Below are 12924 nucleotides of genomic sequence, written 5' to 3'. Positions count from 1 at the left end.
AGAGAGATTCCATTTACTCAAAATGAAGAATTCTGCTGGAAATGATAATTTTCTCAAAATGGAGGAAACTTGTAAAGTACAACAAATGTGGTTGCTACAGGATGATCTCAAAATACTAAAATACTTTTACAAGGCATATATAGGGAAGGTATGTGTGATGAGTTGGACTCCTTAGGAAGTCACCTGATGTGCTGAGATACCACTGAGTCTACCTGTTCTGCCAGCATGGGCTCCCTTTTACCTGTCTTGCTGAGCCAGGCTATTAAAGCCTCCTCTAAGACACACACAGGCAGGGCCACACCCAGCTGCAGATAAACTCTGGAAAGACTCAGTTTAAGGGACTTGCTTCAGCACGCAGGTGTCCACCTCCCTTGGAATGCAGACCCAAGGTATATTATGAAATCCACCTCCTCCCGCAATGTGGAGGAAGGTATACACAACTTCTCACCCCACCCTCACCAGTTAGAAATTGCAGAAACTGGGTTATATTGTAAACAAAACAAATTTTATTAACTAAAAAAGGCAGATTTTTAAATGGTAAAAGGGGTAGCAAACAGAACGAAGCAGATTACTAAGCTAATGAAACAAACATGCAAACTAGGCTAGTTTCACTAAAGAAATTGGTTACAAATAGTATTTCTCACCCTAGATATTGTTGCAGGCAGATTACAGAAAGTCTTGAAAGGCTGCTGCACTGGTCTCCCTCTTGGGACCTCAGGTATTATTACTCAAAAGCTAGATGCCCTTCCAGCTTGGGTTCAACCCTTCTCCACCCAGTTCAGTTTTTGCTTCCACGTGTTTTTCAGTGTCTTTTTGGTAGGGATGGAGAGAAGGATGATAATGTCACTTCTCTGCCATATATAGCTCTTGTGTAAGGCAGGAACCCTTTGTCTTCTGGTGGAAAACCACTGGAATTCCAAAAGGGGAGGAGGGGTATCCAGCACCAGGTGACTCGGATCCATGTCTCTGCAGGGCTGTGGCAGTCATTGCTCGTAGGCTGTCTCCAGCATCCACAGGAAGACTAAGTTCTTTTACAATCCATTGTCTCTACTAATGGCCCATTAGCCTTGCCTGGCTTTTCCACTGTTGTACCTGAAGGGCTGGTTGGGGTTAACACCCAAAGTAACACATTTGAAATACAGATACATAGTTAATATTCCTAACTTCAGATACAGAAACGATACAGGCATATAAATTGGATAATCACATTCAGTAAATCATAACCTTTCCAATGATATCTTACATGAGCCATCTTGAATAAAGTACATCTCAGTTATGTCATAAGCATATCATAAGTATATTTTCATGAGGAATATGGACATAGAAAATATTTTCATAAGGAATATGGAATGGAATGTCACAGTATGATTCATGAGAGTCTTAAAAATCACTTAGTGCTTTGCTCGAACAAGAACTGCATGAGAGGAATCAGTGTTTTATTATTATTACGATGTTTACATTTAGCAGGGAACTTGTTTGCACCTAATTAGCTCCTAGCTTGGAATGCCTTCCTGCACCGTCTCTGAATTATGGCTGGGGAATTAAACGATGTTCCAGGGTGTTGTCTAGCGTGGCTCCTCTTAGGGTAACAACTGGGTGCAGTACTGCAACGCGTTGGGGTCCCTTCCATGAATTCACCAAAAAACCTGTCACAATGACATTTCAAATCAGTCATTTGACAAATTTGAAGCCACTGATATTATTAATTTTAATATTGTTTTTATGTCCAGGTATTTATATGGCTCATTTAGTCTATTCCCTGCCCTTTGCATGTTGAGCTGCTGACTTCAGTACTTGAAAGTTATGTCACAAAGTTAGCTTCCATACATGAGCCTTCTACTGATCTGAATGTCTCTGATTTGAATCAATTCTATAGTGTTGAGTCAGAGCAGGTCCATCTTGTGCACTGAATAAGGCAGGGATTCTGTGGAAAAAAGAACATCTGATCATATAATTAAAGATTGTATCATAAGCACATACATGAGGGGGTTGAATTAAGGTTGCACACACAACCTTAATATATTGGCATTTCCAAACTTTTGAGTCCATGACTTTGCAATCTTAATGTTCTTAACATTTTTAGCATAAATTTTCCTACGTCTTTTTAAAAAAGCAAACTGAAATAACAGAAATTCCATCATGTGGCATAATACTGACACCTCAATGGGTCATCAGCAGGGCTGTAACATTTAGATCCATCTCACAGACTACTGCCACTTGAACCAATGGATAGGACTGATGGGCGTGGTAGATTGTCAATCTCTGTGGTCCAGCGGCAGTGGGGGATGGGATGCTTTGCCAGCAGGTTTCCCAGATATTTGCTGTCAGCAGAGGAATAATGTAATTTGGAAATCTTGGGTTTCATTACAGGATCTAGAGGCAAGTGTGATCCAGGAGGCACTGTCTCTTCTGCTCCAAGCTTGTCCCCCCTCTGCCCTGTCCCATCTAGCCTGGCCTTTTCCAGGTCCTGTCTCTTTTCCACCCAAGCTCTTTGTCCAAGTCACATTCTCTTCACTTAACCTAGTCTATCTTCATTCTCCAGGTTTTCCATCCAAATTCTAATCTCCTTGATTAGCAAATCCCAATTTCAGGCCCAAACTTCACCTCCTTGTTTCCTTGCCAGGCAGTCTCGGTTCACACCCTCCCAGCTCTTCATTAGATCTCTCTCACCTATCCTAGACTCAAGTCACCTGTCCCACACCCACATTTCCTGTCATCTCTGGCTCCCAATCCCAATCTTCCTCTCCAGGCTCCTTACCCAATTTCACTGTCTCCCTCCCACTCCTTTCCCCCTGGTTCCTTTCCCATTCTCTTTGCCCCCTCAGTCCCATTCTTCCCACCAGTTCCCAGTCCCAGTTTCTATCCCAGGCTCCCAGTCCTAGTTCATTTAATCACCCACCCAGTCTCCATATCCCCCTCTCAAGTTCCTTCTCCCACTTCCAGGTTTCCCTGGGTCTTATTTTTGTATCCTCAGCATTAAATCAGGCAGTTATTTCCTCCAGACTGCCTGGGACAAGCAGAGGAGCACTGAGAGCACAGGACAGACAGTCTCCCTGCTCTCAGTTCAGGTGCCTGCATAGGTGCTGGAACTAGTGATACTGGGGGTGCTGCCACATCCCCTGGCTTCAAGTGGTTTCTATCACATACAGGGTTTACTGTTTGGTTCAATGGCTCTCAGAACCCCCACTATAAAATTTGTTCCAGCACTCGTGGGTGCTTGGATCGAGACCTGGAAGCCCATGGCAGCACAGAGAATTGTAGGAAAAAAGCCCACGCAGTTCCAGGTTTGAATATGCCCACTGCAGATGAAATCTTAGTGGAATTTAGCTGCTAAAATGACAGAAGCCCCTACTGAGCAAGTGCAATTTTTCAAAGGTTTGTAACCTGGCCAAATTTTGATGGCTTTTCAGAGATGGTAAAAGGCACATCGCTGACATAAAGGCCATCTCCCTACCTTGTACCAAATTTCATTTTCCTATTTCAAAGCATGGGGTTGCTAGAGCTTTTCAAATAAAAGTTACTAGAATTATTTCACATGGGCAAAGCAATGGATTTTCCCTCGTCTCTTCCCTGAAGACAGCTGACTGTTTGGCTGACATTTTCCAAAAAGATTCTGCTTGAGGCTGACACGACAGAAAATTTCAGCTCAAACAGTAAAGTCTAGCAAAGTTATATGCAACTGAAAACATGATTTCATAAAGGGAATTGTCAGGCAAACATAATTGTCAGTACTACCAGTCCCACTGATAAGAAAGGGATTGTTCTCAGGAAACATAGTGACTACCTTGTATGCTTTATGCTTTCCATTATATTTTTGAGTTTGGGGTGTATAAATTGCATGGAAGGATTGCAGCTAGAGACTTCTATCAAGCTGATGTCAGTTTGGGTTGAACCAGAATCCCTGCAATAACTCTTACCCAGAGGCCAGAGATGCTGATTTGTGTTCCAACCTGAACTTCTGAACATTCTCTCTTGATGATTTGCCGTAGCCTGCTACAGTCACCTTATTTGGTCTTAGGATCCAAACCTGGAAAGGCTTGCTTAACTCTTAAATTAAGTATGTGCATAAGTCTTTGCAGGGCTGGGGCCTTAGCAGGATCCTGCCTTTCATCAATCTTCTGTGCTACATGTACCCAGGGGCAGTGAGTAATATAGGTTTGGGATGCCTGTGCTCCAGCAAATTCAGGGGCCGGGGGCCTGGCTTCATCAATATTTGGGGCCGGGTCTCTCCCACAGCTCCACCTCCTGCCCTGCGCGCCTCTCACAGAGTGTGTCCTGGCCCCACCTGCTGCCACCGTGTGCCTCCCCCAGAGCATCCCTACTTGGGTCCTGGGCAGCAGGCGGTTGCCCTGCTGCTCTGTGGTGCACTCCCTCGCTGGCTGCTGCCATGGCCAGCTACAAAATGGAGCAGCGCCAGCGGCAGGCTGAGGGAGGAGGCACGCATGTGGTGGCAGCCCTCCCCCACAGCATTCACCACAGGGGAGACAAGGGGGCTTCCTGGACCTGAGAGGGGCTTGGCCCCTAGGAGCATGTGCAGTGCCAGTGCCAGGTGAATGTGCTGCTGGCGGGGAGAGGGCTGGGGGGACTGTGGAGTCCTCCTCTCTGGCTCCAGCCCTGGGGCAGCCTGCCTGCACCCCAAACTCCTCACCCCCAGCCTCACCCCATCCCAGAGCCCATACCCCCAGCCAGAGCCCTTACCCCCGCACCCAAAACCTCTGCCCCAGCCCTGAGCCCCCTCCCACACCCCCAACCCCTCATCCCAGCCCCACCCCAGAGCCCCCCAGCCAGAGCCCTCACCCCCCCTGCACCCCAACCCTCTACCCCAGCCCTGAGCCCCCTCCTGCACCATGAACCCCTCATCCCTGGCCCCACCCACAACCCTCACCCCCGCACCCCAACCCTCTGCCCTAGCTCTGAGCCCCTCCCACACCCCAAACCCCTCATCTCCAGCCCCACCCCAGAGCCCTCACCCCCAGCCAGAGCCTTCATCCCTCCCCCCCCACATTGTGCAATATAGGGAAACTGTTAAACACTTACTGTTTCCAGTCCATTTTTACATTATTTAAAAAAATATATATCGGCTTACAAGGCACGTTGAGGGGGGAGAGGTGGGACTTGGACCCATTCTGGGCTACCAACAATTATACAAACCTGCCACCCCTGCATGTACTTCCCTATTTCTGTCATTCTTTCTTAGTTTCATATAATCAAAATGAGACAAAACCATATCACTAGTGAGATTTAAAATATATTCTTTTTGATGACAGCTCACCATTTATTTTTGAGTTGACTGTGCAACTATGAAGAGCTGTTAACATTTAATATTGTTGTTAATGTGTAATATTTATATTTTACAAGTGCCCAGGGACTCTGATGAGGGTTGAAATGAAGCCTTTTTGTGATTGATGTAATGCAAACAGAGAGGCAGATACAGTTCCTGTTCCAAAGAGTTTACAAAATAATATTAAATCTGCAGAAATATTTAACAGTGGCCCTATTCTAGTTAAATTGTACATACAAATTTCAGGTAAACCTACCACAGTAAAATAATGCTGCATTATCCTACAAACATTTACTCAGGGACTTAACTTCACATGGTGAATTAGTCCTACTATTTCCATGGGACTACTCACTTGAGTAAAATTAAGTGCAGAAGTGTTTGGTAGCTCAGGGCCAAAATTCTGACTTAATCTACAAGAGAATAAAAATGCACCTATAATGGCAAACCCTCCTGCATACGGTGGTTATAGATCATAATTTGGCATTGTTAAAGATGGTGTGGTATTGATTAGACTTTAGTGAGTAATCCTATATATTTTAAATGAATATTAATCACAGAAAATATTTATGGTGCTGTTCTCTCAGCCCCTTACCTGAGCCATATGAAATATTAACATGAATGGTGAATTCCTCATATCTCCAGCACCACTCAAGATTTGATTTAAAAAAAAAAATCACCATAATGGCATGTTCATGCCTACCCAAAACTGTAGAACGGTCCCTATCTTTGTTCTGTCATGTAAGTAAATAGATGCCTAATGAAAATAAAACTTACAATTTACTACTTTAAATAAATTATGAAATACAGTAAACATTGAAATTAGGGATCAATTAAGCAAACAGCATTTTTAAAATGATAAATTGAAAACTATTATTCATATTGCTAGAGCAAATTAGAGATGGTAATAACTAATTGAATATAAACATTGACTGTACCTTTGCCCAATAGATTAATAGTTGCAGTGTTTTTCTTAATTCCATAATGATCTATTTTAATATAGGGCCTAATCCTATAAAGTACTAGATCAGGCCAATAACAAATTACAATCTTTAATAAAATAGCACAAGACTTTCTTAATTTTCTACCTACACTGTCTTCTTGTCCAATACTTCTCCTTTTCAGAAGCTATAACTGGCTCTATACCCTGCCCAAGCAGTTGGACAAACATGGCTGCTACTCTGAAAGATGCTCTGTGCTTTGTAAGACTGGGCCCTACCTTTTGGGATAGAGACTGTTTGTTCTGTGTATGTACAGCACCTAGCACAATGGGGCCCAGATCCATGATTGGGGTATCTAGGTGTATGGCAGTAATACAAATTAATAATAAATCCCAAACATATTCCTACCAATTATAGTGGGCACAGTTTGACGGGATGGTGGAACAGGGATGGGACGGGCGGTGAGGGCTCACACCTATTCAATGGAAATATTGTGGGGGCTGATCTATGTTTCCACTCCTGTGCATCATTCCCCGTAAACTGTACATACATGTTGGGGGTGGAAGTGAGAGCAGAAGCTGGAGAGGCTGGAGTGGCCACCAGGGTGCCTGGGGTCAGACTGGGAAGCAAGTAGAAACTCTTCTTGCTGAGTCTCAGTAGCTTACCTCACTCCTCCAAAAGGCACCCACCCCACTCCCACTCCTGTCCCTGACTCCACTGTTCCCTATGCAGAGGCCTCTGCCCTCCATTAACAGCCAGCTTCTGCTACCTCTGTGGCTTTAGCCCATAGTTAGGTCCCTGTCTGCAAACTAACTCTACTTCCATGTAATCATTTAGGGCAACAAAAATGATTAGGGGTATGGAACGCCTTCCATATGAGGAGAGATTAATAAGACTGGGACTTTTCAGCTTGGAAAAGAGACGACTAAGAGGTTTATAAAATCATGACTGATGTGGAGAAAGTAAATAAGGACGTGTTATTTACTCCTTCTCATAACACAAGAACTAGGGATCACCAAATGAAATTAATAGGCAGCAGGTTTAAAACAAACAGAAGGAAGTATTTTTTCACACTACACACAGTCAACCTGTGGAACTCCTTGCCAGAGGGCTCAAAAACTATAACAGGGTTCAAAAAAGAACTAGATAAGTTCATGGAGGATAGGTCCATCAATGGCTATTAGCCAGGATGGGCAGGGATGGTGTCCATAGCCTCTGTTTGCCAGAAGCTGGAAATGGGTGACAGCAGTTGGATCACTTGATTACCTGTTCTGTTAATTCCCTCTGGGGCACCTGGCATTGGCCACTGTCGGAAGAGAGGATACTGGGATAGACTGAGCTTTGATTTGACCCAGTATTGCCATTCTTATGTTCTTAAACAAATCACAAGTCATGTGGCTTCTAACGGTACATCTACACTTGCAAGTGGACACAGGAACATGTACGTATACTGCTAGAGGGGCACTCCATACTTATTCAGATATGCCGTTCCAGGCATGGGTATATGCTGTGCATGGGCATGTTCCCACATCCAAACTGACCCTTTTCAGCACGCAACAGTAGAACCATGAATTCAGGGGTGGTATCCCAGAATCCTTTGCATCATAGGTGCACTCTATGCAGCCTTGCTGCATGTTGCAGATAACATAAGATGTTTTCACACATTTTGGTGACAGCAGCTTCTGCTTATCTCACCCTTCTTCCAAACTACTTTGGAGACATGGAGTGTGAGGATTTGTTTCTGCTACTTCTTGTGAGACAAATGTTCCAGAGGTCCAGTACCGGACGCTGGAAGCATTCGCTCTGGAGAATTTTGAGTCGCTGAAGACAGCTGGCCTAGTGGAAGAATGAAAGTCCAATGGCATCCTATGGAAAAGCTAGCTTGAATGTTGGGATTGGAATCCATGGGTGGACTGTCTCTTTGGGTCCCGGAGACCCAGAATGGTGTGGTGGGACTACATTGTCTTGGAAACCTGGGATGCTGACCAGTGGCTGTAGACCATCAGGATGAAGGAGCATACCTTTCTCGGGTTGGGCGAGGAGCTTGCAACAAACTCCGGTGCCAGAAGTGTGAGGTCATCACTGTTTGGAAGCTTGCAGCGCTTGACAGTTACCAGTCAGTTGCAAAACTGTTCGGGGTTGGGGAAGTCAACTGTAGGGACACTGGCTGTAGAGGTGTACAAGGCTATCACAGAATCATAGGACTGGAAGGGACCTTGAGAGGTCACCTAGTCCAGTCTCCTGCACTCATGGCAGGACTAAGTATTATCTGGATCAGTGGTTCTTAACCTTTACTGTAGCCTGCACCCCTTTGGTTCTCAAAATATGATCTCGAACCCCTTATCAAAAATCATTGAAGAAGGTCAGTTCTTTAAACCTGTTTGTATATTACAATAATCGTTAAAAATGTATAATGTTAATAAATACATAGGTTTGATGAAACAAAGTAGTTGTTCTTATGTGCCTGCGCTTAATTTGTGTTTTCGATGATTTACCTTCTAAAAAAATCCAGCAAGTCTCGCATCCCCAGAAAGAGCATCTCGCACCCCCAGGGTTAAGAACCACTGATCTAGACCATCCCTGACAGGTGTTTGTCTAATCTGTTCTTAAAAATCTCCAGTGATGGAGATTCCATAACCTCCCTAGGCAATTTATTCCAGTGCTTAACCATGCTGACAGTTAGGAAGTTTTTCCTAAAGTCCAACCTAAACCTCCCTTGATGCAAGTTAAGCCCATTGCTTCTTATCCTATCCTCAGAGGTTAAGGAGAATTTTTTTTCTTCCTCCTCCTTGTAACGACCCTTTATGAACTTGAAAACTGTTATGTCCCCTCTCAGTCTACTGTACTGATTAAACAACCCAATTTTTTCAATCTTCCCTCATAGGTCATGTTTTCTAGACCTTTAATCATTTTTGTCGCTCTTCTCTGGACTTTCTCCAATTTGTCCACATCTTTCTTGCCCAGAACTGGATACAATACTCCAGTTGAGGTCTCATCAGTGCAGAGTAAAGCAGAAGAATTACTTCTCGTGTTTTGCTTACAAACTTCTGCTAATACATCCCAGAATGATGTTAGCTTTTTTTGCAAGAGTGTTAGACTGTTGACTCATCACTACTGTGATCTACCAATAGGTAGCTGCCATCACCAGCATCCCTGAAATAATAGCACAATTTCAGAGGACGGGAAAAGTTCCGTGATGCCAGGGTTCTCAGGAAGTTGGGACTATACCACAGTGGCAAGAAGTGACTTATATCCCCTGAAACAATGTCATTGTGTATGGTGCTTCTGTGCTGACCTTTATTTTGGGCAACCCTGCTACTACCATGGCTAATGAAGCTGTACTCCAACATTGATGACCTACGGAAAAGGGAATTCAACAGAGAGTTGCTGCAGAAGGGTCGTGCAGTATACCTTTAGACATCCAAAAGCCCATTGGCAATGCCTCTGGAACCAGCTGGATGCTAAAGTGGCCATGATGTTTGGATTATAGCAGTGTGCTTATGCTTTCCACATCTGTGAATGCAAAGGAGAAGACTTTCATAGCAAGTGGTCACAGGATAGAACTGCTTTCCAAAACTGAATAGGTAGCTGACCCAGCCTATGTGCACACTCCTAGTTCTGTTGTGTGTTCCTACATAGGATCATAGAATATCAGGATTGGAAGGGACCTCAGGAGGTCATCTAGTCCAACCCCCTGCTCAAAGCAGGACCACTCCCCAGTTTTTGCCCCAGATCCCTAAGTGGCCCCCTCAGGGATTGAACTCCCAACCCTGGGTTTAACAAACTAATGCTCAAACCACTGAGCTATTCCTCCACCCCACATGAAGGACGAGGAGCCAGAATGTGTCTTGCAAATGGTGCTACTGCAAAAGCTCAATAGAGCATTGCAATGACATTAACTACTAAAGCATTCAATTATGGCAAGGGCCCTTTGCTTGTTCTTAGGCCACTGTTAATGCACTACAATGCCATCATTCATCAATGTTTCTGTTACATGCTAAATGCTTTGATTTCATAGAATATCAGGGTTGGAACGGACCTCAGGAGGTCATCTAGTCCAACCCCCTGCTCAACCCCCTGCTCAAAGCAGGACCAATCCCTAATTTTTGCCCCAGATCCCTAAATGGTCCCCTCAAGGATTGAGCTCACAACCCTGGCTTTTGCAGGTCAATGCTCAAACCATTGAACTATCCCTGGGGAGCACTTAAGCAACATTAAGAAATAATCCGTGTTTTAGTTTTTTGTTCCTTCCCCACAATAGTTTTTGACAATCTGAAACAGGGATTTTTTGGTGAAATTTCTATTAGCTGAAAATTTTCACCCATCGCTAGGGCTGAACGTAACCCGGTAAGTGTTTTGAGGGTGCTCATACCATTGGGCCCAAGGGAAGCAAAGTACTTTTGTAAAGGTGCATGAATAACTAAGCCAAAATTTGAAACTTTTTTCTTGCACAGTATGAGGGAGTAGAAACAGAAAAATGCAGTCTTATTAGTGGATTAAGAATGACCAGGTAAACTGTCCGAAGGGACTTTAATGCCTGCACAATTTTGTTGTCTTTTTACTGTGAGCCTCTAAGTATATTTCAAAATAAATTTTAAAATTTTCACATTTTTGTAACTGTTTTTAACTTATTTAATAAAATTGTAATGTGGATTTATTTTTAAATCACAAAAAAGCCACTGTTGCTCATAGGGTTTATCAAGTGCTATGTATGAGTACTCTCATGGTTGATAGTTGTGACTGCTTGGGGGAAATAGGGGAGGAGGGATCATCAAAGCAGTGTCAGATTTCTTCCATGTCACTTTACTTTTGTTTCCTTTGTATTATGAGTTAAATCGTTAACTGAAAAAGCCTTTATAGGTTTTTTAACGTCATTGTTTTTCATGTTGGGGCTTCTGTGTTATTTCAAAACTTAATTGTCCATAAACCCTTTATTTTTTTTAAACACAAAAAAAATTACTGGGGGGAGGAGGGAACGGAAAGTATAGTTTGAGGGGAACAGCCGTGTTAGTCTGTATTCCAAAAAGAAAAGGAGTACTTGTGGCACCTTAGAGACTAACCAATTTATTTGAGAGGTTTCAGAGGAACAGCCGTGTTAGTCTGTATTCGCAAAATGAAAAGGAGTACTTGTGGCACCTTAGAGACTAACCAATTTATTTGAGCATGAGCTTTCGTGAGCTACAGCTCACTTCATCAGATGTATACCATGGAAACTGCAACAGACTTTCCACGGTATGCATCTGATGAAGTGAGCTGTAGCTCACGAAAGCTCATGCTCAAATAAATTGGTTAGTCTCTAAGGTGCCACAAGTACTCCTTTTCTTTTTGCAATTTATTTGAGCACGAGCTCACGAAAGCTCATGCTCAAATAAATTGGTTAGTCTCTAAGGTGCCACAAGTACTCCTTTTCTTTTTATAGTTTGAGGGATATTATTACTTGCATTTCAATGGCTCCAGACTTATACAGAAAATACAACGTGCTGTGATTCCTGGCACCCTATTCTAAACCACTGTGAACTATCATCTTGATCATGAGTGGCCAATAATTTTCGCAGGGGGGACACTCCACGAATTTTGGTGCGCCGTCATGGGCCGCACATTTCTACTATATTAATGGAGAGGGTGCACGGTCTGGGAGGGAGTTTGGGGGCGGGAGGGAGCTCCAGACTGATGTAGAGTGCTGGGGTGCAGGAGAGGGTGAGGGATGTGGGGTCCAGGAGTTTGATGCAGGAGGGGGCTCTGGGCTGGGGCAGGGGATTGGGGTGCAGGAGCGGGTGCAGCGTCTGGGAGGGAGTTTGGGTGCAGTAAGGGGTTCTGACCTGGGGCAGGGTGTTGGGATGCACCCACCCCCCTCATGCTGTGCCTTGGCCCTGTACCCCTCCGACAGTGCAGTGCTGAAGGGGTCGAGTGTGCTCGTTTTACGCACTTGACTCTCCTCCCCTATACTTTGGGGGCTTGGGGGGGGGGCGTAAAATGTAACCGTGCGCGGCTGGGGACTTTGAAGCTGCTGCGGAGTCACACAGCGGCGCCGCCGCCCCTCAGAGCGGGACCCTCGCAAACTCTCACCGTCAGGGACTGGGGGAGTCTATGTGGGGCCCCTTCAAAGCCCTCTCTCTGCTTGGGCCCGCCCCGCCTGCGGCTGTCACGAGCGCCCAGGGGAGGGGAAGGCAGAACTGGCGCTCCTCAGGGAGCAGCTTCCCACCGACTCGCGGGCTTTTTTTTTTTTTTTTTTTTTTTTTTTTAAGTATTATTTTTTGCACATGCGCACACAGCGGGAAAAAGAAAAAAGGCTGGGCGAATGGGGACGTGAGCCCGCCCGTGGACGCAATACGCATGCGCGCGAGTGCTGCGGCTGTTCCCCGGAGAGTCGTTCCAGACCCTACGCACGTGTGGAGGAAGCCGGAAGTTGGGGTGGCGGGGCCGAGACTGAGGCGCGTGGCCGTTAGCCGCGTGCTGTTGCGGTGGGGGACGGGCGGGGGTAGATGGAGGTGGTCGAGCAGCTGGAGACGCTGAAGTTTGATAACGTGGGGGCTCCGGGGAGTCCCAGCACTGGGGGGCCGCAGCTGGGGCACGAGGACCCTGGGGGCGGCGAGGAGCTTGGCCAGGCCTCGGCGCCTGAGGCTGGAGGAGGCGCCGGCCCTCAGGGCCTGCAGGAGGAGCAGCCCGGCGAAAGCAGTTCCGACTCGGACAGGTGCGTAGCCCATT

At 45.3% G+C, this 12924-nt stretch overlaps 1 protein-coding gene across 4 annotated transcripts in view; it reads left to right on the top strand.

Annotated features, from left to right (window-relative positions):
• The first annotated feature begins 12602 nt into the window (after positions 1 to 12602).
• The window catches only part of NAF1 (nuclear assembly factor 1 ribonucleoprotein), a 72275-nt gene continuing 71953 nt past the window's right edge, over positions 12603 to 12924 (top strand). Inside the window, exon 1 of one of the 4 annotated variants that reach the window (XM_075127780.1) lies at positions 12603 to 12910. In XM_075127780.1, the coding sequence (XP_074983881.1) occupies positions 12702 to 12910 (209 nt within the window). In that variant the 5' untranslated portion in view covers positions 12603 to 12701. The remainder of the gene's footprint in view (positions 12911 to 12924) is intronic. The other 3 variants (XM_075127779.1, XM_075127781.1, XM_048847597.2) reach the window with 3 other exon arrangements.

Source organism: Caretta caretta, chromosome 4 (genome assembly GCF_965140235.1).
Source record: "Caretta caretta isolate rCarCar2 chromosome 4, rCarCar1.hap1, whole genome shotgun sequence".
Classification (NCBI taxonomy): domain Eukaryota; kingdom Metazoa; phylum Chordata; order Testudines; family Cheloniidae; genus Caretta; species Caretta caretta.
This window is presented reverse-complemented; position numbering and strand designations above follow the sequence as displayed.